General features: G+C 42.1%; 1 protein-coding gene and 1 long non-coding RNA gene across 2 annotated transcripts; one reads left to right on the top strand and one right to left on the bottom strand.

Moving 5' to 3' along the window:
• The first annotated feature begins 74 nt into the window (after positions 1 to 74).
• LOC134739209 (uncharacterized) lies at positions 75 to 23565 on the top strand. The gene is made up of 3 exons (XR_010125799.1): positions 75 to 130; positions 22945 to 23119; positions 23451 to 23565. It is a non-coding gene; the product is annotated as an uncharacterized LOC134739209 (long non-coding RNA).
• Positions 12293 to 25134, bottom strand: FETUB (fetuin B). The gene is made up of 7 exons (XM_054480031.2): positions 24394 to 25134; positions 23934 to 24044; positions 22515 to 22602; positions 20157 to 20326; positions 18665 to 18766; positions 13747 to 13830; positions 12293 to 12785 (listed from the first exon to the last, which is right to left on the bottom strand). Exons 1-7 carry the CDS (start codon positions 24616 to 24618, stop codon positions 12417 to 12419), a joined length of 1149 nt encoding a protein of 382 aa, XP_054336006.1. The 5' UTR covers positions 24619 to 25134; the 3' UTR covers positions 12293 to 12416.
• Positions 25135 to 26494: the final 1360 nt, after the last annotated feature.

Below are 26494 nucleotides of genomic sequence, written 5' to 3'. Positions count from 1 at the left end.
TTTTCCTCCGTCTGCCTGTCTGTCTCAGCTGGAAATCTCCATCATCAGTCAGTGGACTGATGGATCATGGCACTAAAACTCCTCAGTAGAAGGCAGCTGCATTATCTAAGGGAGGGAACATGTTAAACAAGTACCATTATAAAAGGAAGTGACTTCAGGTAAAATAGAATAATGAAGAGGCTATCGTTTTGAAGTCAGATCTGAATTTCTAACCTGGCTCTATTACTTTCTTACTGTGTAATGCTGGGTAAGCAACAAAACTTCTCTGATAATTAGTTTCTTCATTTATGAAATATGGATTGATACTTCTTGCCAGGCTTGTGTGATAATTAAATAAGAAAACAGGCTGGGCACGGTGGCTCATGCCTGTAATCCCAGCACTTTGGGAGGCCGAGGCGGGCTGATCATAAGATCAGGAGATTGAGACCAGCCTGGCCAACATGGTGAAACCCTGTCTCTACTAAAAATACAAAAAATTAGCTGGGCATGGTGGCGGGTGCCTGTAATGCCAGCTACTTGGGAGGCTGAGGCAGGAGAATCACTTGAACCCGGGAGGCGGAGATTGCAGTGAGCTGAGATCGCACCACTGCACTCCAGCTCGGGTGACAGTGTGAGATTCCATCTAAAAAAAAAGAAAGAAAAAAAGAAAGCAACCAATATAATTCTTGGCATAGAGTAGATGCTGAATAAGTGATGCTATTTATTATTATTAGTGTGCCTGTGAAGAAGTTGGGGATACCTCATGCCATCCCAATTCCCTGCAAAAAGAATTGGTTCACGTGGAAGAGGATGGTGGTGAGAGTAAGAGTCAAATAGTTGGATGCCTGTCCCACTGTGAGAAGGGATGAGCATTGGGGGACTGGGCTATGATACAGCTGATCCCCTACCTTCACCCTTCAGAAGAAACCCATATACCTATATGCAACCCTCAGATCAGCAGAGCCAGCAGCATCAGAAGGGACCAGAGGGAATCAGCCTAGGTTCCGTCCTCACTGCCAACAAAGAGCCAGTTAGGCAGCATCTCCATTCCTCCCTGTTCTGTCTACAGTGAGTGTCTGTGAGAGTCTGCAGTAATGTCTCTCAGACTTGGCTTCATGTTAGAAACACCCCAGGAGCTTTAAAAAGTCCTGATGTCAAGGACTCCCTGCAGGACAATTTAGTCAGAATCTCTGGGAGTGGACTTTGGTATTGGTAGTTTTAAAACTCCTAGGTAATCCAGTGTGTGCAGTCAAGGTTGAGAATCACTGGAATTCTAGAGTGAACTGAAGAGAGGGAAAGGATTTGAAGACAGAAAGAAAAGGGAGGTATATGAAAAGTAGATCTCATTTCCACAAGTCACAGGGTTAATGAGTGCAACATGTTTTGAATAATGTTTGCAACTGAACTTTTAATGTCAGTAACCCTGATTTTTAAATACCTAATGGGACCAGTCCAGTGTAACGGAGAATGACAGGAATGTATGAAATCTGGTCAAGGTGTTAAGAGGCTCCAACCCAGTGGGGAAGGGGAAAGCTATTGGTTAAAACAAAAACTGTTTTGGGTTTTTGTTATTATGAGTTGAGCTCCTTAATGAAGTTTTTCTATTATGGCTGTATTGGCTGCACCCTAAATGGGGTGTCCTGGGTGAACCAAATATTGGTGTAGGGAAAGGAATGGGAATGTTGAGGGAATGGGAAGAGGCATCAAGAGCAGGAATATAATTTTCCTACAGTACTGTTCTGCTGACACTAAGGAGTACCTCAGGGAGTCATGCATCCTCTTCCTCTTGCTTTATTGAATCTTAAAGAGCAATACAGTATTAATGATGCCATTCTAGCAACTGGAGCAGCTTCACGGGAGAGAGCACATTAAGGGTGCTGGGATGGTAATGGTGGGGAGGAAGCTGGATGGTAGTAAGAGAGACATTCTGTCCTGAGAACTGTGATCCAGGAAGTGATATTTGGCTTTGGGGATGGTTCCTATTAGCATGATGGGAACTAGAGAGTAGCCTCAGATGGAAGTGCTGACTTTACACAGATGGTATCTTTCATGCGCGTCCGTGTGAAGAGACCACCAAACAGGCTTTGTGTGAGCAATAAAGCTTTTAATCACCTGGGTGCAGGCGGGCTGAGTCCGAAAAGAGAGTCAGTGAAGGTAGATAGGGGTGGGGCCGTTTTACAGGATTTGGGTAGGTAAAAGAAAAAGGGGGGTTGTTCTCTGGCAGGCAGGAGTAGGGGGTCACAAGGTGCTCAGTGGGGGAGCTTTTGAGACAGGATGAGCCAGAAGAAGGAATTTCACAAGATAATGCCATCAGTTAAGGCAGGAACAGACCATTTTCATTTCTTTTGTGGTGGAATGTCATCAGTTAAGGTAGGAACCGGCCATCTGAATGTGTACGTTCAGGTCACAGGGGATATGATGGCTTAGCTTGGGCTCAGAGGCCTGACATTCCTGTCTTCTTGTATTAATAAGAAAAATAAAACGAAATAGTGGTAAAGTGTTGCAACAGCGAAAATTTTGGGGGATGGTATAGAGAGATAATGGGCGATGTTTCTCAGGGCTGCTTCGAGCAGGATTAGGGGTGGCGTGGGAATTTAGAGTGGGAGAGATTAAGCTGAAGGAAGATTTTGCGGTAAGCGGTGATATTGTGGGACTGTTAGAAGAAACATTTGTCATTTAGAATTATTGGTGATGGCCTGGATACGGTTTTGTATGAATTGAGAAACTAAACAGAATAAGAGAAGGAGAAAAACAGGTATTAAAGGTCTAAGAATTGGGAGGACTTAGGACATCTAATTAGAGAGTGCCTAAGGAGATTCAGCATAGTCCTGCCAGCAAAGATTATTTATTTACTTCAAGAGTTAAGAGTGGCAGTTTGGGGATAGCAGCAGGAGATATCAGCTATGATGGCTTGGAGAAACAGTGTAAACTGGCAGTGTAAACAAGAGCAGGGCATGTATGAGTAGTTGAGAACAGTGAATAGGAGTATGACTAGACAGAAGATAGTAGGGATGACAAGTTTTTTGGGGCAGAGTCTAAGTTGGTCTGGTGTCTGGAATGAGACTGGGGCTTAATAAAAAGGAGCATCTATACAGGAGCTTAAATGGGCTGTACCTTGTAGCATTCTGAGGACAGGCCTGAATTCTGAGAAAAGAAAGAGGTAAAAGTATTTCTAGCCCCTTTTAAGTTGGTGGCTGAGCTTGGTGAGGTGTGTTTTTAAAAGACTATTAGTCCGTTCTACTTTTCCTGAAGACTGAAGACTGTAAGGGATATAAAGGTTTCACTGAATACTAAGAGCCTGAAAAACTACTTGGCCGATTTGACTAATAAAGGCCGGTCTGCTATCAGACTGTATAGAGGTGGGAAGGCCAAACCGAGTAATTGTGTCTGACAGAAGGGAAGAAATGACTGTGGTGGCCTACTCAGACCCTGTGGGAAAGGCCTCTACCTATCCAGTGTGGGAAAGTCCTCTGTCTATCCAGTGAAAGTGTCTACCTAGACCAAGAGGTATTTTAGTCTCCTGACTTGGGGCATGTTGAGTAAAGCTAATTTGCCAGTCCTGGGCGGGGGCAAATCTCTGAGCTTGATGTGTAGGGAAGGGAAGGGGCCTGAATAATCCCTGAGGAGTAGTAGAATAGCAGATGGAACACTGAGAAGTTATTTCCTTGAGGACAGATTTCCACGATGGAAAGGAAATTAGAGGTTCTAAGAGGCGGGATAGTGGCTTGTACTATAGCATAGCTTGCCTTTGCTGGTGTGTGGTGATTAGGCCTGGTGGAACTACCATCAATAAATCAAGTGTGATCAGGGTGAGGAACAGGAAAGAAGGAAATATGGGGAAATGGGGTGAATGTCAGGTGGATCACAGAGATACAGTCATGGGGGTCAGGTGTGGTATCAGGAATAACGTGGGAGCCTGGATTGAAGTTCGGGTCAGGAACAATGGTAATTGTGGGACTTAACAAAGAGTGAGTACGGCTGAAGAAGCCAGGGAGCAGAAAGTATATGCGTCAGGTATGAGGAAGAAAATAGATTTTGGAAGTTATGAGAAATGTAGAGAGTGAGTTGAGCATAGTTTGTGATTTTTAGGGCCTCTAAAAGTATTAAAGCAGCAGCAGCCACTGCACGCAGACATGAGGGCTAGGCTAAAACAGTAAGATCAAGTTGTTTGGACAGAAAGCTGTAGGGTGCGGTCCTGGCTCTTGTGTAAGAATTCTGACCGCACTAACCATGCCTAGGAGGAAAGGAGTTGTTGTTTTGTAAGGGATTGAGGTTTGGGAGATTAATCGGACACAATCAGCAGGGAGAGCACGTGTGTTTTTATGAGAATTATGCCGAGATAGGTAACAGATGAGGATGAAATTTGGGCTTGACTGAAGTAATGGGAGCTCTCTGTGAAGCCTTGCGGCAGTACAGCCCAGGCAATTGGCTGAGCCTAATGGGTGTCAGGGTCAGTCTAAGTGAAAGCGAAGAGAGGCTGGGATGAAGGGTGCAAAGGAATAGTAAAGAAAGCATGTTTGGGATCTTGAACAGAATAATGGGTTGTAGTGGGAGGTATTGAGGATAGGAGAGTATATGGGTTTGGCACCATGGGGTGGATAGGCAAAACAATTTAGTTGATAAGGTGCAGATTCTAAACTAACCTGTAAACCTTGTCTGGTTTTAGGACAGGTAAAATGGGGGAATGGTAAGAAGAGTTTATAGGCTTTAAAAGGCCATGCTGTAACAGGCGAGTGATGGCTTTAATCTTTTCAAAGCATGCTGTGGGATGGGATATTGGCATTGAGCGGGGTAAGAGTGATTAGGTTTTAATGGGATGGTAAGGGGTGCATGATCAGTCGCTAAGGAGGGAGTAGAGGTGTCTTATATTTGTGGGTTAAGGTGGGGAGATACAAGGGGAGGATGTGAAGGAGGCTTTGAACTGGGGGAAAAGGCGGCAATGAGGTGTGGCTGTAGCCTAGGAATAGTCAGGGAAGCAGATAATTTAGTTAAAGTGTCTCGGCCTAATAAGGGAACTGGGCAGGTGGGGATAACTAAAAAGGAGTGCTTAAAAGAGTATTGTCTAAGTTGGCACCAGAGTTGGGGAGTTTTAAGAGGTTTAGAAGCCTGGCTGTCAATACCTACAACAGTTATGGAGGCAAGGGAAATAGGCCTTTGAAAAGAAGGTAATGTGGAGTGGGTAGCCTCCGTATTGATTAAGAAGGGGACGGACTTACTTTCTACTGTGAGAGTTAATTCAAGCTTGGCATCCATGATGGTCTATGGGGCTTCCGAGGCGATCAGGCAGCATCAGTCTTCAGCCGCTAAGCCGAAAAAATGTGAGAAGGAGTCAGTCAGACAGCCTTGGGCCAGAGTTCCAGGGGCTCTGGGAGTAGCTGACAGGTGAGTTGAACAGTCTGATTTTCAGTGGGGTCCTACACAGATGGGATACAGCTTAGGAGGAATCCTGGGCTGTAGGCATTCCTTGGCCTGGTGGCTAGATTTCTGGCACTTAAAGCAAGATCCTGATGGAGGAAGTCTTGTAGGAATGCTTGACTGCTGCAGCTGAGGCATGTGCGGCTGAGGCATTTTGAAGTTCTTGTATGCTGGAGGTGTGGCTGGGTTTTGTCTCATAGCAGAGGCAGGTAATTGTAACTCAGAAACGCATTGCTGTCTGGATGCTTCTTCTCTATTATTGTACACCTTGAAGGCAAGGTTGATTAATTCTTGTTGTGGGGTTTGAGGGCTAGATTTTTGAAGTTTTTTCTTAATGTCAGGAGTGGATTGGGTGATAAAATGCATATTAAGAATAAGGCGGCCTTCTGGCCTTTCTAGGTCTAGGGCGGTATAGCATCTAAGGGTTGCTGCTAAGTGGGCCATGAACTGGGCTGGGTTTTCGTCTTTACCTTGGGTAGTCTCTTTAAGCTTGTCATAATTAACAGCTTTGTAAGCTGCCTTTTTAAGCCTTTCAACTAGGCAGGAAATCATGTAATCTTGCCTAGCTATACCTGGGGAATTTGCCTGATAGTTCCATTGGGGATCTTCTCGGGGAACTGCTCTAATGCCTTCCTGGAGGTCTGGCTTGTGAAGCTGATGGTTATCAGCGTGAGATTGGGCTAGAGAAAAAACTCTTTCCTGTTCATCTGGGAAGAAGGTAGAAGTCAGGATGACATTTAAGTCACTCCAGGTTAAATTGTAGGACAGAGTTAGATATTGGAATTCCTGTATATATTTAGTGGGGTCTGATGAGAAAGAACCTAAACACTGACTGATCTGAGAGAGGTCTGATAGAGAAAAAAGTACACGTACCTTGACTATGTCTTCAGGTCCAGCCACTTCTCTAAGAGGAAATTGTTGGGCAGGTGGTCGCGGAACTAAACTGTAAGCTGGACCCGGTGTGAGGAGAGGAGGTGGTAGAAGGATTATAGGGTGGAGGAGTGGAGGCTGAGGAGGAATTGGGACTTAGCTCGGCCTGGTGACGAGCAGCCTGGGGAGGAGGAGAAAGGTCAGATGGGTCTGTAGAAAAGGAAGACTGGAAAGACTCAGCGACGCTTGGGGTTGGGACTGAGGGGACAGGTGGGAGGGAAAGAAGGAAGATTTGGGATGAGTTGCATTGGGAACAGAGACTAGGGAAGGACCGACGTGCAAAAGAATGCCTGGACATCAGGCACCTCAGACTATTTGCCTGTTTTATGACAAGAATTATTTAGATCTTATAGGATGGAAAAATTGAAAGTGTCGTTTTCCGGCTATTTGCAACTACTGTCAAGTTTGTATTGGGGTCAAGCGGCATTGCAGAAGAAAATAAGATGCTTAGATTTTAGGTCAGGTGAGAGTTGAAGAGGTTTTAAGTTCTTAAGAACACAGGCTAAGGGAGAAGAAGGAGGAATGGAAGGTGGAAGCTTGCCCATAGTGAAGGAGGCAAGCCCAGAGAAAAGAGAGTAGAGACATGGAGAAGGGGTGGGGGATTCTTGCCCTCCAGAAAAGCAGAGAAGGGGTCAGGGCACGGAAATAGGGAGTGGGGCGCAGAGATAAGAGGTCAGGGCACGGAAATAAGGGATGGGGTGCAGAGATAAGAGGTCGGGGTTCCTGCCCCTCCCCTAGAAAAGCGGGACTTGCCGCTAAGGGTGAAGGACGAAGGCAGGTGTCCTTGCATGGTCTGACACCTCTGAAACCTGAGTGAATAATCAGAGAGGCATCCCCGCAATGATTAAACACCAAGGGAAGGCTGCCTTCCTTAGTCCATGACTGGCGCCAGAGTTTTGGGTCTATGGATAAAACGTGTCTCCTTTGTCTCTACCAGAAAATGAAAGGAACTGAAATTAAGAGAAGGGAGAGATTGAAGTGTGGCGCCAAGATTAAATGGAGAAAGAGGTCGAGGGATAGTGAGGGAGGTTGGAGAAGAGAGTAAAAAGAGGCCGCTCACAGCATTTGAAATTGGTGAGATGTTTCTTGGGCTGGTCGGTCTGAGGACCTGAGGTCGTAGGTGGATCTTTCTCATGGAGCAAAGAGCAGGAGGACAGGGGATTGATCTCCCAAGGGAGGTCCCCCGATCTGAGTCACGGCACCAAATTTCATGCGTGTCCGTGTGAAGAGACCACCAAACAGGCTTTGTGTGAGCAATAAAGCTTTTAATCACTTGGGTGCAGGCTGGCTGAGTCTGAAAAGAGAGTCAGCGAAGGGAGATGGGGTGGGGCCTTTTTATAGGATTTGGGTAGGTAAAGGAAAAAGGGGGGTTGTTCTCTGGCAGGCAGGAGTAGGGGTCACAAGGTGCTCAGTGGGGGAGTTTTTGAGCCAGGATGAGCCAGGAGAAGGAATTTCACAAGATAATGCTATCAGTTAAGGCAGGAACAGGCCATTTTCATTTCTTTTGTGGTGGAATGTCATCAGTTAAGGCAGGAACCAGCCATCTGGATGTGTACGTGCAGGTCACAGGGGATATGATGGCTTAGCTTAGGCTCAGAGGCCTGACAGTATCTGGGCAGACTGGGCAGGTAGAATCTTCATCTTCACCTTTTCTTTTTTTTCTTTCTTTCTTTTTTTTTTGAGACAAAGCCTTGCCAGCTTTGTTGCCTAGGTTGGTGTATAGTGATGCCATCTCAGCTCACTGCTGCAACCTCCACCTCCCAGGTTCAAGCAATTCTTCTGTCTCAGCCTCCTGAGTACTGGGACTACAGGTGCCCACCACCACGCCTGGCTAAAATTTGTATTTTTAGTAGAGACAAGGTTTCACCATATTGGTCAGGCTGATCTCGAACTCCTGACCGCAGGTGATCCACCCGCCTCGGCCTCCCATAGTGGTGTGATTATAGGAATGAGCCACTGCGCCCTGCCGTCTTCACATTTTCATTCCGCATTTATGTTATTTCTGTGTGTCCTGGCCATTTTATCAGAAAAAAGAGTTAGCTAACAGAATTTTTATTCTTTAAACCTTTTTGACTTATAATAGAACACATGCTCTTTGCAAAAAATGTGGAAAATACAAAAAGCATAAAGAAAATTCACCTCTAATTCTACAACCATAAGGAAAACCAACTATTTATAATGCATAATTGCTTCATACACTTTTTGCTATTTGAATATATGTAATATATATGTTTTGCATCATTAGAATTATTCTGTACATACAGGTGTTTCTTTCCCTCCACTGTAGTTGAGTATGTATTTACTTATAACCTCTATTTTTTTCAGGTACTAATAGAAACCATATAAGCTTTATAAATGTTTTTGTGCTTTTATATGATTTTAAAATTTTGAGTTATTTTAAGTATACAATTTTTAGATATAAACACAATCCCTGCACAAAGTAAAAAAGCAAACAATATTTTAGAATATTGTAAAATAAAAATTAAGTCTCTTTCCTCCATTCTTCACCTCCCAAACTCTTTCCCAAGAGGACTTTTAACAATCCCTTGTTATATATGGCTTAAATATTGTATTTTCCCTTAAGGTTGTACCATTAGGACTTTCTCAGATCATTAAATATTCTTCAGAAAGATTATTTTTGAGATTACATAATATTGGATGTTATATATGTGTTAATGTATTCAACATTCCCCAATTTTTGGCCATGTATATTGTTTCCAATTATTTGTTCTTATAAGTAATGCTACAGTGGACCTCTTCGTAAATCTCTGACTATGTCCTTGAGAATCACTAGAATTGTTTTGCCTAAGTTTGTTGCTTCCCAATTTTAGCAATTATGAGCAGATCTGCTGTGAATATCCATGTGTGGGTTTTTGTATGGACATAAGTTTTCAGATCATTTGGGTAAATACCAAGGAGTGTGACTACTGGATCATATGATAAGAGTATGTTAAGTTTTGAAAGTAACTGCCAAACTGTCTTCCAAAGTGGCAGTACCATTTGCATTCCCAGCAGCAATGAATGAGAAGTTCCTTTTGCTCCATATCCTTGCTACCATTTAGTATTGTCAGTGTTCTGGATTTTGGCCATTCTGACAGATATATAGTGATATCTCATTGTTATAATTTGCATTTCTTTGGTGACATATGAAGTTCACTGAAGTTCAGCATTTCAGATGTTCACTTACCATTTTTTTGTTTTGGTAAGGTTTAAATCTTTTGCCCATTTTTATTTTTATTTTTTTAACTTCTATTTTAAGTTAATGGGTACATGTGCACATTTGTTATATAGGTAAACTCATGTCACAGGGGTTTGTAGTACAGATTATTTGTCAGGCAAGTACTAAGCCTACTACCAAACAGTCATTTTCTTCTGATCCTCTCCCTCTTCCCACCCTCCACCCTCGAGTAGGCGCCAGTGTGTGTTGTTTCCCTCTATGTGTCCATGTGTTCTCATTATTTAGCTCCCACTTATAAGTGAGAGCATGCGGTATTTGGTTTTCTGTTCCTGCATGAGTTTGCTAAGGATAATAACCTTCAGCTCCATCCATGTTCCTGCGAAAGACACGATCTCATTTTTTTTTTAAATGTTTTGCCCATTTTTAAATTGGGTTGTTCATTTTCCTATTGTTGAATATGTTCATTTTAAACATTCAGCTGAGGTAACTCTTAATATTATATAACTAGAAATACTCAGCTCCTGAAATTTTGTTGTAGAAGATTAGTGTTAGCAATTTGCAAACTACTGATGACTTGAACACAAGAGCCTCAGATCAGTAATAAATGCAGCATTTTGCAGCTATTGACAAGGATGCAGATTAGCTTGTCTGCATGGAGTCTGCAGAGTAAGAAAAAAAGATCAAGGACTGAAAGCCAGAGAAACAGCATCTAAGAGATGAGCGAGAGAAGAGGAGCCCAAGGTAGGATATGAGGGGGAGTGGTCAAAAAGGTAGAAGAAAAACCTGGAGGCTGTGGGACAAAATCGCCTTGAAAAAGTCTGAAGAGCAAGCAAAGTCAGCATTGCCAGATGCTTGAAAGTGTAAGTAAAAGTGAACATAATTTTTTTTTTATTTAAAATAAAAGATTGTTAGGGAACACCAAGTCAGTGGGTTATGTGAAAAGATATGGATTCACATTACGGTGACCTAAGGAATGAAGAGGTGGTGGGGAAGTGGCAAGCATGGGAACAATCTAGTTTTTCACGAATTAAGCCATGGAAAGAGAAAGGAGGTGGTAGATAGAAGGAGAAACAAAGTCTGAGGCCATTCCCCATCCTTTAACAGTAGAGAAGGGCCTTATAGAACACCCCTTGGGAAACCCCAGTTGAGGCTCCTAATGGTTTCTCTCTGTTTGCCTCAGGGCCATCATTTGACTTTCTCTGCCTGGCCTTGTCTCCCAGGCTGACTCCACGAAATTGAATGACCCAGGCTCTGCCTGCTGGCTAGTTTACCATCGAGTTCAAACAGCCATTGGGAGGAGATTGGAAGGAAGCAGGAAGGGAGGGAGAGGGGAGGGTGCTTATTCCCTGCTCCTTCTCGCTCCAGCACCGGGTTCTGCAGGGGCTGCATCCCTCCACCAGGGTGGCTCCTGCAGGGTGGCTTCCCCACAGGATAGTTCCAACAGAGCGGGGAAGCCAGCCTCTCCTGCTCCTGCTCAGCCTCGGTGGCAAAGGCTCCCTGCTGATGCTGCTGTCCAGGTGCCTCAGCATCCCTTGGCCTTCCCTTCGCCTGAGCCACAAGCCTTCACTAAAGGTCCCTTCACTGAAGTCCTTTTCTTTTTTTGAGACGAAGTCTAGCTCTGTTACCCATGCTGGTGGCATACAGTGGCATTATCTCAGCTCACTGCAGCCTCCACCTCCCAGGTTCAAGCGATTCTCCTGCCTCAGCCTCCCGAGTAGCTGGGATTATAAATATGTACCACCATGCCCGGCTAATTTTTGTATTTTTGGTAGAGACAGGGTTTCACTATGTTGGCCAGGCTGGTCTCGAACTCCTGACCTCCAGTGATCTGCCCGCCTCAGCCTCCCAAAGTGCTGGAATTACAGGCGTGAGCCAGTGCGCTGAGCCAACTGAAGTCTTTTTAGTTGAGCCACCTGAGTACAATTCTGCTTCTTTCAGACCCTGCCCAACAGGGTGTAAGACCCCACATGACACCCCCACATAATCACTTCCTTCTTATGAGAAGCAGATAAGAGGAACAGAGTGTGAATATTGTCTACTTCTCTTATGCAAATTATGCCGAGGCCTGTGTGCCTCTTCTAACAGCCACCAGGGTAGAGGACAATAGCTGCATCTGTAAATTATCTGTCAAAATGTCCAAAGTCTTATCTGCCGTGCATGTGTGCATGTGCACATATGTATTACTGAATGAGGGGAAATTGGTCCTGCAGTGTTTGAAAGAAGGAAAACGTAGACTGCAATTGAATGCTGTGATGGGCCCTCCTCTAACTGTCATAAAGAAATTATAACAGTGATGAGAACTGTCACGGTCTGCTGCTCCCACCGTGTCTAGCACAGGCCACATGTGCACTTCTCTTCTATGTGCCCCCAGCTCTACGTGAATTACCCCACTGTTGAGACCTGGAGACTTCCAGACAGATGAAAAGAGGTAGGGGGTTGGAAATGGTATGGGCCCTATGCAGCTAATACCTGTCCTGGAATTAAAGGGAATTTAGGGACTGAAACTGTGCTGGGCATTAGTTGCTCATGCCTCCTGGTGTTAGGGAAAGTATCTTTACTCGTGCAATGCTTTCATGCTGAGATTTCAGCACATATATACTGCTGAAAAGATAAGTATCTTTATAAGTGAGTGGCTGAAGACATAAGAGGGGCATCTCTCCATGGTATGAGACTGCTCAATTTAGGAGGGGATGCAGCCCAGGGTACAAGGCAGTGTACAGGGTAGAGTGCAGCCCAAGCCGAGGGCTCAGTCTCGTTATTTCCCATCCCAGTCAACATGCTGAGACCAAGAAGAGTCAAAAAGGCGTCCTTCATTAGCCACGCTACGTGTGCACGCTCTGTCTCTGTCCATCGTCCCCCTCACCTCCCATCTCATTCGGCGCACCATACCCCTACAGAAGACTCTGTGTGATTCTCACGGCGGAAGGACAAGAGGGCTGGCATTCTGGACTGGCCCTGGGCACTCAGCAGTGCGTGCTTTTTCTTTGGGGAAAGGCAGGACAACCAGCTTCTCCTCCATAGGCTCCAGGAAGAGGAAGGAAAGATCCAGGGTTTCTCCCTGGGGATTCGTGGTTAGGTCCAGATGCACAGGAAAGGCCTCCTGAGGGCCCTTTTCCTGGGAATTTTTATCATCCAAGTCAGGAAGATATTGGACAGATCCTCTTGGCCCAGCTTTGGAGCGGGAGTCTGTAGGGGGTGTGTTTTTCTGCTGGGATTCTTCCACCTTGGGAAGGTTTGTAGGTTTCTGGTTAACAGCAGAGTTTTCACTTCCAGTGGCTGGAGCCTGGAATGAGAACATTTTTGAATGCAGAGTTCCACAGGGAAGGTCCGCCCATGCCTAGTACCAGCCTAAGCTGATTTGTGCCTTTCTGTTGGAACATTTCAAAGGGAGACTAGGTAGAGGGATGGGCCTCCTGGTGAAAGGGTTAAAAAACAAAACAGATAAGGGCCAGGGGGAACCAGGACCTGTAGAAGCTTGACTGTGAGACTGTGAGTCTCACAATTTCAGAGCTGAATAATGGCCCAGAGAGGTTCAATGACTCACTCGAAGTCTCCAGCAAGCTATCTTTCTGTTCCCAGTAGTGGAAGCAGCAGGTGCCTTTCCTTGCTTGTTTATTCTGCACCAGGCCTTGTACCGCACCCTTCATTCAGGTCCTTTCATTTGCTTCTCACAGGGATCTGAATGATGCAGTGTTGCAATCCCATTTTATAAATGAGGCAACCAAAACTCAAACAGGTAAGTATGTGCCTGTTACACAGCTCACAGGTACCAGAGCAAAACTGGATCCCAAGTGTCCTGTTTCAACTGCCTCAAATATACCAGGCACAAATATACCTCAAATATAAACTGCCTCTCAAATATACCCGGCTACCTTATAATAAGTGCACAATAAACACTTCTGGAAAGGGATTGAATATTTTCATGGAAATAACTTCTCCCTGTGGCTTGAGGTAAGGTTTCTTTGGGACACTGAATTTAATGTCTCAGAGGCTTGAATCACATCCAAGCCAGCAGTTCCCTGTTTCTGAATTTGTCTTGCTTATTCTGCAGGACCATATTGTGACTGAAACAAGGCATAACAGGTCTTTGACTAGCTATCCTGTGGGTGTGGCCTCAGGGTAGCCTGCAGAAAGTGGTGAGCAAGGTGGTTGGGAAAATCAAAGGAGGGGGTAAGGTAGTGGCAGGTAACTATCGATAATCTGCTCTTCTTCACAGAAAGACAGGCAATTAGATTGAAAAATACCTGTGATTCAAAGAAGTCACAAGTCACAGAGACGAACTTTTCCCAGTGTGTTCGAGTCAGAGAACCTTTGCAAAGACCAACAGGCTAAAAGAGAAAATACAGTGTCATATGAGTACTACCAGTGATCACAGATGGAAATCAACTAGCTTTCTACTTGTGTAGATACACAGCCAATCAACATTTTTATGCTTCTACTATGTAACAGGTAGACTCTGAGTCAATTCTTTCTAGATCACCCCTACTAAGAAATCATCCAAATTAGGCTAAATTGCCTCCAATAATAAGAAACTCAGTATTTCTTGAGGAATGAAACTCTGTTTATTAAAAAAAATTCTTTGTGTTGAGTGGAAAGTTATGTCTATACAACTTCTACCTCTTGGCCTTAGTTCTACCCTTGGGTCAATTAGAAAACGTGTTTTCATCTTTTATGTAGCAGCCCTTTAAGTGTGTTCCACCTGAGATTTCTCTTCTCAGACAAAACCACTCTCAGCTCCTTAAATTTCTCTTTACTTAAAAGTAAAGTAGCTTTATTTCCTTATTACAAATGTAATAGTTAGAATATAGATAAACAAAAGAAAATAAAGACCTGTAAATTGCATGAAATATATTTGTTACCTGTAGTGATTTGATTTCTTTTCTTCCTATGCATATACATTTTTCTTCTACAAAATAGAGTCATATTATATATATATATTACTTTATTTTGTCACTTAACAATATATTATAAAAACCCTCTTATGGCATTGAATGATCTTCTAGGGTTTTTAAAATAATGGCTACCTAGTATTCCTCTGTGATGTTTAACAAGCTCTCTTTTGTTGGACGGCTAGATTGAATCTAATTTTTCTATTGTTTAAACATCGAAGTTATATCTTTTCATGTATTCCTAGTTACTTCCTTAGGATAAATTCCTAGAAGAGGAATTTTAGAGTCATACCGTATGTACATTTTCAAGCATAAATAGAATGTTATAATAAAATGTTGCCTCAATTTCTAAAGAAGAGCTCTTAAGTATATCCACATAAAATTTACTAAATTTGTCTAAAAATAAACTAAAAATGGAACTACCATTTGATCCAGCAATCCCACAACTGGTTATCTACCCCCCCACCCCTGCCAAAAAAGCAACTACTATAAGAAAAAGACAACTGCGCTTGTATATTTATCACAGCACTATTCATAATAGCAAATATGTGAAGCCGATGTTGTGTCCATCAATGGATGGTTAGATTAAAAGGTGATGTGCATGTGTGTGTGTGTGCGCACACACACACACCCATGGAATACCACTCAGCTATAAAAAAGAATAATATCATGTCTGTTGCATCAACATGGATGGAACTGGAGGCCGTTATTCTAAGTGAAATGACTCAGAAACAGAAAGCCAAAAACCACATGTTCTCACTTAAAAGTGGAAGCTAAAGAAAGGGTATACATGGACAAAAAGTGGAGTAACAGACACTGAAGACTCCAAAAGGTGGGAGGGTGGTGAGGGATGAAATACCATCCTGAGCTGGGTGCGGTGGCTCACGCCTGTAATCCCACCACTTTTGGAGGCTGAGGCAGGAGGATCACTTGAGGTCAGGAGTTCGAGACCAGCCTGGTCAACAGGGTGAAACTCTGTCTCTACCAAAAATACAAAAATTAGCCAGGTGAGGTGGCAGGTGCCTGTAGTCCCAGCTACTTGGGAGGTTGAGGCAGGAGAATCGCTTGAACCCAGGAGATGGAGGTTTGCAGTAAGCTGAGATTGCGCCACTGCACTCCAGCCTGGGCGACAGAGCAAAATTCTGTCTCAAAAAAGAAAACAAAAACAAAAACAAAACACCCTGAATACAACGTACACTATTTGGGTGATGGATACACTAAAAGCCCAGACTTCACCGCTATGCAATATATTAATGTAAGAAAACTGCACTTGTATCCCTAAATCTACAAAAAGAAAAAAAGTGTCTAAACAGATTGCCTAAATATCACTCTGTCACTCAGCTCCAGAGCATATTAAAAAAAGACTAGAAATTCCTTAAAGTGGGAAAAGCTATTAAAGTATGAACTGTCTGGGGAATGGTGCTTCAGCCTTTTCCTTCTTTTCATCACCAAGTCACAAAGAGGAGGGGCTCTCAGAGAACCTTCTGGAGAAACTGCAGTTACTTGCATCAAGGAGATCTGGCCACTCCCACCCTAGCTAGGATTTGCTGAGCTACCAAAGTTCATAGGCCTACCTGGCGCTGACACCAGAGTGGATCACAAAGGGACTTTATGAGTGTGCTGAACATGTGAGCCCTAGAGGCTGGGAACACATGTGGCATCCAGATTTAAAAGGGAGAAGTAAAAAGCTATCTATTTTCAGGTGACATGATCATATAGAAAATCCTAAGAAATCCACTAGCAAACTATTAGAACTAATAAATGAGTTCATCAAGGTTATAGGATATAAGATCAATATAAAAAATCAATTGTCTTTCTACACACTTTCAATGAACAATCCAAAAATGAAATTAAGAAGACAGTTTCATTACATTAGCATCAAAGAGAACAAAATATTCGAAGAGTAAATTGACCAAAATAAATGAAAGTTTTGTACACTGAAAACTACAAAACTTTGTTGAAAGAAATTAAATGAGTTCTAAACAAATGGAAAGATACCACATATTCATGGAACTGAAAACTTAATATTGTTAAGATGACAGTAATTTCGACGTTGATGTACAGATTCAATGCAATCAAATGTATCAAATTTCCAACTGCCTTTTTAAAAATAGAAATTGACAAACTGGTCCTAAAATCAGCATGAGAATTCAAGGCATCCAGGATACCCAAAGCAATCTTGAACAAGAAGGACAAAATAAGAGGACTTAAATGTTCCAATCTCAAAACTTACTACAAAGCTATGTAGTATTCAAGACAGTGTTATACCGGTATAAGCTTAGAAGTGTAGATCAATGGAATAAAATTGAGATTAAAGAAATAAACTCTTACATTTATGGTCAATTGATCTTCAAGAAGCATGCCAAGACAACTACATGGGGGAAAGAATAGTCTTTTTAACAAATAGTGCTGGAAACATTGGATGTTCACATGCAAAAGAATGAAGTCGAACTCCCTGCCTCACACCGTGTACAAAAACTCAAAATGTGTCATAGGCCTACATATAGGGGCTTATTTCTTTACTTTCAATTTTATTCCATTGATCTACATATCATTCTTATACCACCAAGACACTGTCTTAAACACTGTAGCTTTGTAGTAAGTTTTGAGTTTGGGAAGTATGTCTTCTTATTTTGTTGTTGTTGTTGTTGAAGATTATTTTGGCATTCTGGATCCCGTGCATTTTTACACATGTAAATTTTGGTGATTATGGATTAGGCAATGGTTTCTTAGACATGACATTAAAAGCACATTCAAAATAAGAAAAAATATATATAAATAGAACTTCATCAAAATTTAAAACTTCTGTATTTCAAAGAACGTTGTCAAGAAAGTGAATAGACAACCCAGAGAATGAGAGAAAAATACTTAAAAATATATATCTGATAAGGACATTGTATCTAGAATATGTAAAGACTCTTATTATTCAACAATGAAAAGATAAGCAATTGGATTTTAGGTGGGCAAATGATTTGTGTAGACATTTTTCCAAAGAAAACGTACTAATGGATAATAAACACATTAAAAGATGCTCAGCATCATTAGTTATTAGGAAAATGCAAATAAAAATCATGATGAGGTATCAATTCATGCCCAGTAGGATGGCTATAACCAAAAGAAAGATCATAATAGGTGTTGGCAAAGATGTGGAGAAATTGAAACCCTCATACATTGCTGATGGGATTGCAAAACTGATGCATTCACAGTGGAAAACAGTATAGCAGTGAAAGGGTTAAACACGGAGCGTTTTTTGTTGTTGTTGTTTTTCATATGACAAAAACTCCACTCTGAGGTATATACTCAAGAGAAATGGAAACATATGTGTACATAAAAACTTGCACACTTGCTCATAGCAGGAAACAACTCAAATGTTTATCAACTGATAGATGGATAAACAATAAACAATATCTATGCAATAAAATATTATTTGCTAAGGAAGAGGTAAAACTACGTCTATTTATAGATGGAGAAGCTTTGAGAACACAATGCTAAGTGAAAGAAGCCAGACACAAAAGACCATATGCTGTATGATTCTATTTATATGAAATGTCCAGAATAGGCAAAGCCATAGAAACAGAAAGTAGGTAAGTGGTTTCCAGGGGCTTGGTAAGGTGGCAATGGGGAATGACTGTTAGTGGGCATGAGGTTTCTTCTGAGGCTGATGAAAATATCCTAAAATAAGAAAGTGGTGATGGTGGCACAACTCTGTGAACATACTAAAAACTACTGAACTGTACACCTTAAATGGATGAATTTTACAACATATGAATTATTTCTTAATAAAGCTGTTACTGTAAGTAAATGAGAGGAAAAGTATTTTGGTGCATTTTGCCCAGTTGCACTCCAACACATCGTGCCAAGTTAAATTCCCACCAGGTGTGTTCCAGATGGCTTCAAGGCACACTTTCCTTGGATGCCTCTTTGAATGAAGGCCTATTTGACTTTGTCCTTCTTAAAGAGTGGTCCAAGGAATGGAACACCATGCTGTATTACAAACGTAACTGGATTGTGTTAGACTGAAGCAGGGCCATTACCCATCACTGAAATGTCTATATTTTACAGCTCTATATAATCACTTTTGCAACTACTGATGAAAATTGCACTTACAATTGAATGCAGTCTGGATCTGTCTAATCTCTAACTAGTCAGATGCTCCTTGAGGGGAAGAAAAGCATCTCATGCCTTATGACACCTCATATGTAATTTATGCTCCACAAACACTTAGAGATGATCTGTGAACACTCAAATTATGAAGACATTCAGAAAAACTCACCACAGAGTCGGAGGACTGAAGTGAACAGCTGCTGGCCTGGGATTTGGTACATGGTGATTCTTTAATTAAGTATTCCACAAAGTAAGAAGGGCCAACCACCCACTGTTATGAGACAAGAGTTGAGACATAAAAATCAAACATTTCTGCCTGGGGAAAAGACTCAGGTTTGGCACCATTATATCTACAGAAACAATATGTCACCAGAGGCATTGTCAAGGCACATATCTGTTGTTCCACAAATCCCCACACTGATCAAACCATGTACCATGATTTAATTATTAAGAAAACATAATCTCACACCTTTCTTCTCTTCTTTAAGATTTGAGGCCTGGCATGGTGGCTTACACCTGTAATCCCAGCACTTTGGGAGGCCAAGGCGGGCAGATCATGAGGTCAGGAGATCAAGACCATCCTGGCCAACATAGTGAAACCCCATCTCTACTAAAAATACAAAAATTAGCCGGGCATGGTGGCGCATGCCTGTAATCCCAGCTACTCGAGAGGCGGAGGCAGGAGAATCCCTTGAACCAGGGAGTTGGAGGTTGCAGTGAGCCGAGATCGCGCCACAGCACTCTAGCTTAGCGACAGAGTGAGACTCTGTCTCAAAAAAAAAAAAAAAAAAAAAAAAAAAAAAGATTTGAATGGGCCCTAAACACGTTCTTTTGATTTGTTTATTTTTCCTTATGTAGAATTGTCTTTTAGATTTTTCTGCTTATGAAAGAAATATCAGGCCAGGTATAGTGGTTCATGCCTGTAATCCCGGCACTTTGGGAGGCCAAGGCGGGTGGATTGTTTTGAGTCCAGGAGTTCGAGACCAGCCTTTGCAACATAGTGAGACCCAATCTCTACAAAAAATACAAAATTAGCCAGGTGTGGTGGTATGCACCTGGAGTCTCAGCTACTTGAGAGGCTGAGGTAGGAGGACTGCTTGAGTCCACCCTGGGTGACAGAGTGTCTCTGTCTCAAAAAATAAAAAGAAAGAAAGAAATAGAGAGAGAGAGAGAAAAAAAGGAGTGTCTCTGTCTCAAAAAATAAAAAGAAAGAATGAAATAGAGAAAGAAGGAAAGAAATCAACATAATCTAAATACAAATGAGCCTTCATTTTCCCTAATCCATAAAATTCAACACCCACTCTGGTCTTAGAGTAAAAGTTATGTTGTAAAATGGTCCATGATCAGTCACATTTGAGAATACAGCAGTAAGTGGTGAACGTATGGATAATCCCCCAAGGAGACTAGGAGTTCATTTCTCTTCTTGCCTTAAGGTTAGGGAAGCAAAATCAAGCCGCCTGACTCTTGTAGAAATGCCATGGAATCACTTAGAAAGTGAAACATGATACAATGGGCATCAGATCTATCAAAGTGGGGAAAGTAGAGAAAGGTATTTTGGTTCTAATCAAAATGAGTGCCTTAACATTCTCCTCCTAGCTTAGGAACCTACAGCAACAGTTATGAGACACACTGTGTAACTGGCTTGAGCAGTTTAGCCTTACCTGGCTAGAAGCCCTGGTGACTTTGAAGAGAGAATACTGCTTGAACGTGTTCTCATTGTTGTATTTCGCAAGAGAGTCGGTGGCAGCCTCCAGCACTTGGCGATTGGAAGAGTCAGTGGGTATGGAGCTTGGGCAGTCAGGGCACGTCATGTAAATCTTTTTTTTTGAAACTGTTGATGCCAATAACAAAAGTTTTTAAATATTATTAATTTTCAATAAATCATATGACTGCAAAGAGGCAAGAATGGAGCGAGGAAGACATTTTCTGGAATAGAAGTTAGCTGTCAGCAGTGTTTTCTGTAATGACCATGTATTACTTTCACAATTAAAAAAGAGACCAAAGCAAAGCAAAGTTTTCACCTCACACACATTTACTCTGAGAATTTTGTTCAAAGACATGTAATATAGCATATTAAAATAGGACCTTTTCCTCCAACTAGTTCACTATCTTTCCTCATTATTGACCCTGTAAAGTAGACTGAGTGTCTTCAGAGGTTGGGATTTCATTACCGCAATATCTTATTTACCTTTCAGTTCCTAACACCGAACATCATATCTGATACATAGGAAGTGCTTAGTAAATGCTTGTAGAATGAATGGATAAGTGAATGGCATAGTAGAAGGCGGAACCGCACCCTGTTTTTGTTAGAAATGCAAGTGAGATCTGTCAAAGGATACAAAATTACAGCTAGATAAGGGGATAAATTCTAGTGTTCTAGACCAATGTAGGATGACTACAGTTAACAATAAGATAAAATTTCAAATAGCTAGAAGAAGGATATTGAATGTTCTCAACACGAGGAAGTGATAAAGGTTTGAGATGATGGATATACTAATAACCTAATCCGATCACAATACAGTATATATACGGAAATATCACTATATATGCCATAAATAGGTACAACTATTATTTATCAATAAAAAATAAGACTAAATATTTTTTTAAGAAGAAAAATGCAAGTGAGTCAGAAAACAAAATGGGTAAAGTCACTGTGTGACTGGGTAGAATGATCACATTAAGTACAGTCAGATTTCTGTTTGGGAGGAGCTGAGGGCAGTAAGCCTAGTGTGAAAGTCAAGGTACAGAATTTATCTTGAAGCTGCTTTTGCAGAGCAAACACATTGTTTTTAGAAATTTTGTGTTTATCTGCTTGCACTTGGGGACTGGTGGAGATAATGGGGGATTTCCAGCCACAGCTTGTCACTCCTGAATAATCACCACCTGTCACTTCCTGACCTCCCGTAGCTCTGATACCTATGACTTCCATTTAAGTCCTGAGACTGTTTACTACTTGCTGTTCGGTGAATCTTGCCTTCACAACCAGGAACCTTAAAGTGTGCCTAACAAAATGCTTGCTCGCTTGCCTTGTTATTCAAAGCAACCAGCAGCATTCTTATCTCCTGGAGCTTGTTAGAGATGCAGGATCTCAGGTCCTGACCAAGACCTATGGAATCAGAATCTACACTTGCACAGGATCCACCAGGGGAGCGACATGCACATAGTTGTTCGACAGGGGACCAAATTCTGTTTTCCCGCACTGTGGATGCTCTCTTTCCAAAGACCTTCCCTTGAGAAAAGGAAGGTCCCAAATGAATGCATGTGCATATTTCAAGTGTCATTAAGTTTCAGCCTCATTTCTAGTCCAATTATTTACTTAACAACATTACTGACACCTTCTACTTGATGGGAACTGAGGAAGGGTGCAGCAGGAGGAAGAAAGGAGAAACTATTCTACATGATATAAGATATGCGACCCTCAAATCAAGGCAGTGCATTTTGTGTTCCCTGAGTAGTTTAGACAAAGTTTTATAGGAATGCAGATTACAAAAGCACCATTCCTTTCTAGAATAGAGAACACTGTGGAAGAAGTGGTGGTGATCCTTAAAGAATAGGTGTGTTCCAAGGTCAGAGGTCATCACGGGAGGGCATGCTCAGCAGAGGGAGAGGCACAAGCAAGACACAGAGACTGGAAAGTGCAGTGCATGTTCAGAAAACAGTGTGGCATCCAGTAGAATGGAGTGAAGAGTTGGTGTAGTCTGGGAAATAATGGCAGAGATAGCAAGAAAGGAAGCCTGAGGGAACAGTCATAGAAATTATACCATTTATGTCAGACTGAAAATGTAAGATCTGATGCAGCATATAAATGTAGAGGTAGTTTAGTAAGATTAATCATGGGAAGAGGAGCAGTATAGGATGAATTTCAGTAAGGAGGTAAGTACTGGAAATATTAAGAAACTGGCATTAAGAATAAACAGAAAATAAGAATGAGAGACACCCTATACATTCTTGGCAAAGCCCTGGTTAAGTATTCTTTTCCATCCTTTATTGAAACTAACAAAATCGTAGTGATTTCTTACCTGGGCGAAGAGTACAGTTATAAGCAGCTAAATAGAGAACTCTACTTGGGTTGTTCATATAAAATATTGCTTTGCATTGACCATAAACCTGAAACCAACAAATACATTTTATGACATAGCGAATGCAACTATGAGCTTTTAAAATACCTCCAAAATTAAAGTCAGACATTTTCTTTTAAAGTAGTTAGAAACTTAAGATCAAATTCTGTGGTTTTGGCTGGGAGGAACTGCAGTTGATGATCAAACTGTTTAACCTTTCCCTAGGACACAGCTAGAATATGTTTCCCAGCCTCCCCAACAGGTGTGACTGTGTATAATTGAGTTCTAACCACAGGAAGGTGAGCAGAAGTGAGGGGTAACCATTTCCAGATCTGGCTCATAAGGGTCTCCCACGTTCTCACTGTCCTCTATGCTCTTTCTCTGTGCACAGCTTGATGCAGATGAGCAGGTAGCCATGGAAGTCATGAGCTGAGGCTGCAGAGTCTAGAGCCAGAGCGTGGAATAAACTTGGGTCTCAAATCACCCCTGGAGCAAAGCCCCCATCTAATCAGGAACTTCTACTTTCAACTTTACATGCATGAGAAATGAACTTCTATCATGTTAGAGTGAGTATACAGTTTTTGTGTCTGTGTTTTAGTAGCTAGTGTCACCATAAGAAATATAATTCACAACAGGATACTCACTTTTCAAAATCAAGTTGGGTACAGTTTGACCAATTGGCTACATGATTAGGAAAAATATCTTGATCAAATCGTTGTCTTCTAAACACTTATATCACTATTCTGCACTCACATTGTAAAGTTTTATATCAATTAATGAAAATTATCCCAGGATAATTAAGAATGAAATGAAATGGATTATCTATTTTCAAGTCTCTTCTATGATCATCTTTAGAAGATTAATTCTGAGGCCCTTTATTATGCTGTGTGGTTTCAGGAAATCCTTACACGGCGCCCTTGAGAGCTTTCATACCGCAAGTTATCCATTTTCCTCCCCTCAAACCTGGCATCGGTGTTTATTAAAACAAAGCAAAATAAAACAAATAGACAAAGCTCTACCTCCATCACTTCTGCAGTCTACATTAACCCCACATCCAGAATATTCATACCTCAGGTCTTCTTCTCACAATTTAAACACTGGTTCAGAGCCTAATAGAAGGTCTTGGAGGTAAAAACACAACTTGGGGCAACTTTTCCATTCTGTTCTGCATGACTGCAATGGGACTTCTCAGAAACCCCTCTCATGAGTTAAACTTTGTTCTGTCTAGAGCATTAGAATAAGCTCATGGGCACCTGCCAGGAGATTATAAAGTGGGCCATTTAAAAGATGGCAGATATTGAGCACCCTTGACCCTGTAGAAAGAGTGTACCTACTTGCTTTCCCTAGGGCCCTTAATGGTTTATAAAAACAAGCACTCACCGATTCAAAAAATATCCTCATTCCACAGTCTTGCCATGCCTTCTTACTGAGCACATGGCAGTCAGTCTCTAGCACATCCAGTGTGAGATAGAACAGAGATCCCAGGCCATCCTGTGGGAAGGGGTAGAGAAATGCAACACATTTCACAGGAAGCAGAAACCCAGAAAGACCACCACACACAAAAAAAACCCTGCTTTATGGGAAAGCCAAAGAATGTTTGTGAAGATGCCCCGTAAACCATTAAATCTGACACAAGTGTCAGAGTAGGATCACTGTTAACACTTGTTTTTACTAACAATGAGTGCGTTGTCGCTGACCCTGGCAGAGGAGAACACAGAGTTCTCGGCAGGGCTTCCAATACGGAAAACATCTGCCAGGGTGTCTCTGAGTTCCCTCACCCTGGCCAGTCTCTCCAGCTTGCCCACATCCCTGCCCCAGAGTGGGGACCGTCACTACTTGCCTGTCTGTATTCCTGGGCATCGTTCACTCGGTTGAGTCTCAGCACATAGCCGTCCTTTCTGTCTTTGTTAATGTCCCGCAGGGCAAAGCCTGCAACTGCCAGCACATCTGAGTCATCGCAGCCCCGGGAGAGCAGAGCCGAGGGGTTGAGGGCCAGCTGGGGCAGAGACATTGCTCCGCAGCACAGGACTAGGGTGCAGAGTGCCAGGGGAAGGAGCAGACCCATTTTGTGGAGAACATGGGTCAGTTTGTGGAGCTGCAGGGACTGGCTGGCTTGTGAGGCTCTTTAAGGCAGACTTGAGCAGTTTTGTTACAATTGGAAGGGCTAACCAAGTTCACCTTGAATTCCGAACTTGGATTTTCCTAAGTCAGTACTTTGGATAGCATTTGCCAATGATTCTAACCTTAGACCCTTGAGCAACCTCATATCCACCTGTACATACAAACGAATTCAAGTTTCCCAACTGTTTCCCGAGAAATCATAACATTTGTTCAAGGCTCTTATGATTAGATTCTGAATTGCAGGTCCCCTCTTGAATAGGAATATGGAGGACTGTCCCATTCTCCCTGTCTCCCCTAGCACCTTTGCTGTGGAGGTCTCCTTGGCCACTCTAATATTTATCTCACTTCCCAGTGGTGCTTGGTGAATTCAGACTTCCTGGCTGACACTCTGTGTGCAAAGCCCTTGTTAGATCAGGGAGGTGGTTGAACCCCACAGTCATCTGCCAGAAGCACAGTTGAGATTCCTTAAGCACTTTGGCCATCTGGGTGGAAAATGTTCTACTTATCATCATTTAAGTTATTTTTAAACAATGACTTTTAAGGGGAAAAAGTCAAAGAGATATAAAAAGTTTTCACATCATATTTCAAGCCTATTCTTCCTTTTATGCATATGTATGGAAGCAAACTCATTAAGAGACTGAAACCCCATACTCTTGCTAAAAGAAAGATACTGAAGGGCAGGTGGGTGGCAACACATTGGTTGGGACTCTTGCCTTCTTTTTTTTTTTTTTTTTTTTTTAGCTTCTATTTGTGGTTCAGAAAGGTTCTACTTATTGGGACCATACAAAAGACAATTATCTTTTAAAAACTTTGTATTTCAACAAAAAACACATATCAGCAGTAGTTTGTCATGAGAGAAAAGAGACAAAATGGGAAAGAAGCCTCTAGAAGACGTTATCATGAAGGGCATTCTATAAAGCCCTAGTCCATGAGGTGAGTAACCACCCCCTAACTCTCCCTACTCCTAGCCCTTTCTTCCTTCCTATCCCTGTCCAAGGATTCTGCATTCAAATAAGTTTAGGAACTGCTGAATCCTTCTGTGTGCTTGCTGGTGCACAGTGGTGGCTATTGTGTAATCCTGATAGTTACTTGTAACTCAACAAGCACTTATTGAGCAACTCCACAAATGCCAGGAACTGAGATAAGATTCTGGGGGAATCAAGGGTTAATAAAACTTTTAAGATTAATAAGATACAGTCTGTTATAGTTTGAATATGTCCCCAAAGTTCACATGTTGGAAACTTAACCCCAATGTAACACTGTTGAGAGTTGGGGCCCTTAAGAGGTGATTAGTTCATGAGGGCTCCACCCTCGTGAATGGAATATGCCATTATCTCGAAAGTGAGTTCCTGATGAAAGGATGTGTTTGGTCCCCTTCTCTCTTCCTTTCACCTATGTGATGCCTTCCACCATGTTATGATGTAGCATGAAGGCTCTCACCAGGTATAGCCCCTCGGTCTTAGACTTCCCAGCCCCCAAAACCATGAGCCAAAGTAAGTTCTGTTCATTATAAATTCCCTGGTCTCTGATATTCTGTTATAACTACACAAAACTAACCGAGGCACAGCCCTAATTAATCTCTGGAGAGAAATAGTTTTTGAGGATTGATTGAAAAACCCAAATCTAAAGATCCCAGCTCCCTGGATGTGGGCTGTAGGCATTGTTTTCAAATAGGAACGATACTAAGAAAATGTGTACGGAAACCAGACATTCACATTCTGGGGCACAACAAAGGTTTAGCTTCAGCTAGTGAGGAGACAAACATTCATTGAGCTTGAGCTATGTACAGAAAGAGGTTGAGAAGGATGTAGGGCCTGAGG

This window comes from Pongo pygmaeus, chromosome 2 (genome assembly GCF_028885625.2).
Source record: "Pongo pygmaeus isolate AG05252 chromosome 2, NHGRI_mPonPyg2-v2.0_pri, whole genome shotgun sequence".
Classification (NCBI taxonomy): Eukaryota; Metazoa; Chordata; class Mammalia; order Primates; family Hominidae; genus Pongo; species Pongo pygmaeus.
The sequence above is the reverse complement of the archived record's forward strand: the minus strand, read 5'-3'. Positions and strand labels throughout refer to the sequence as shown.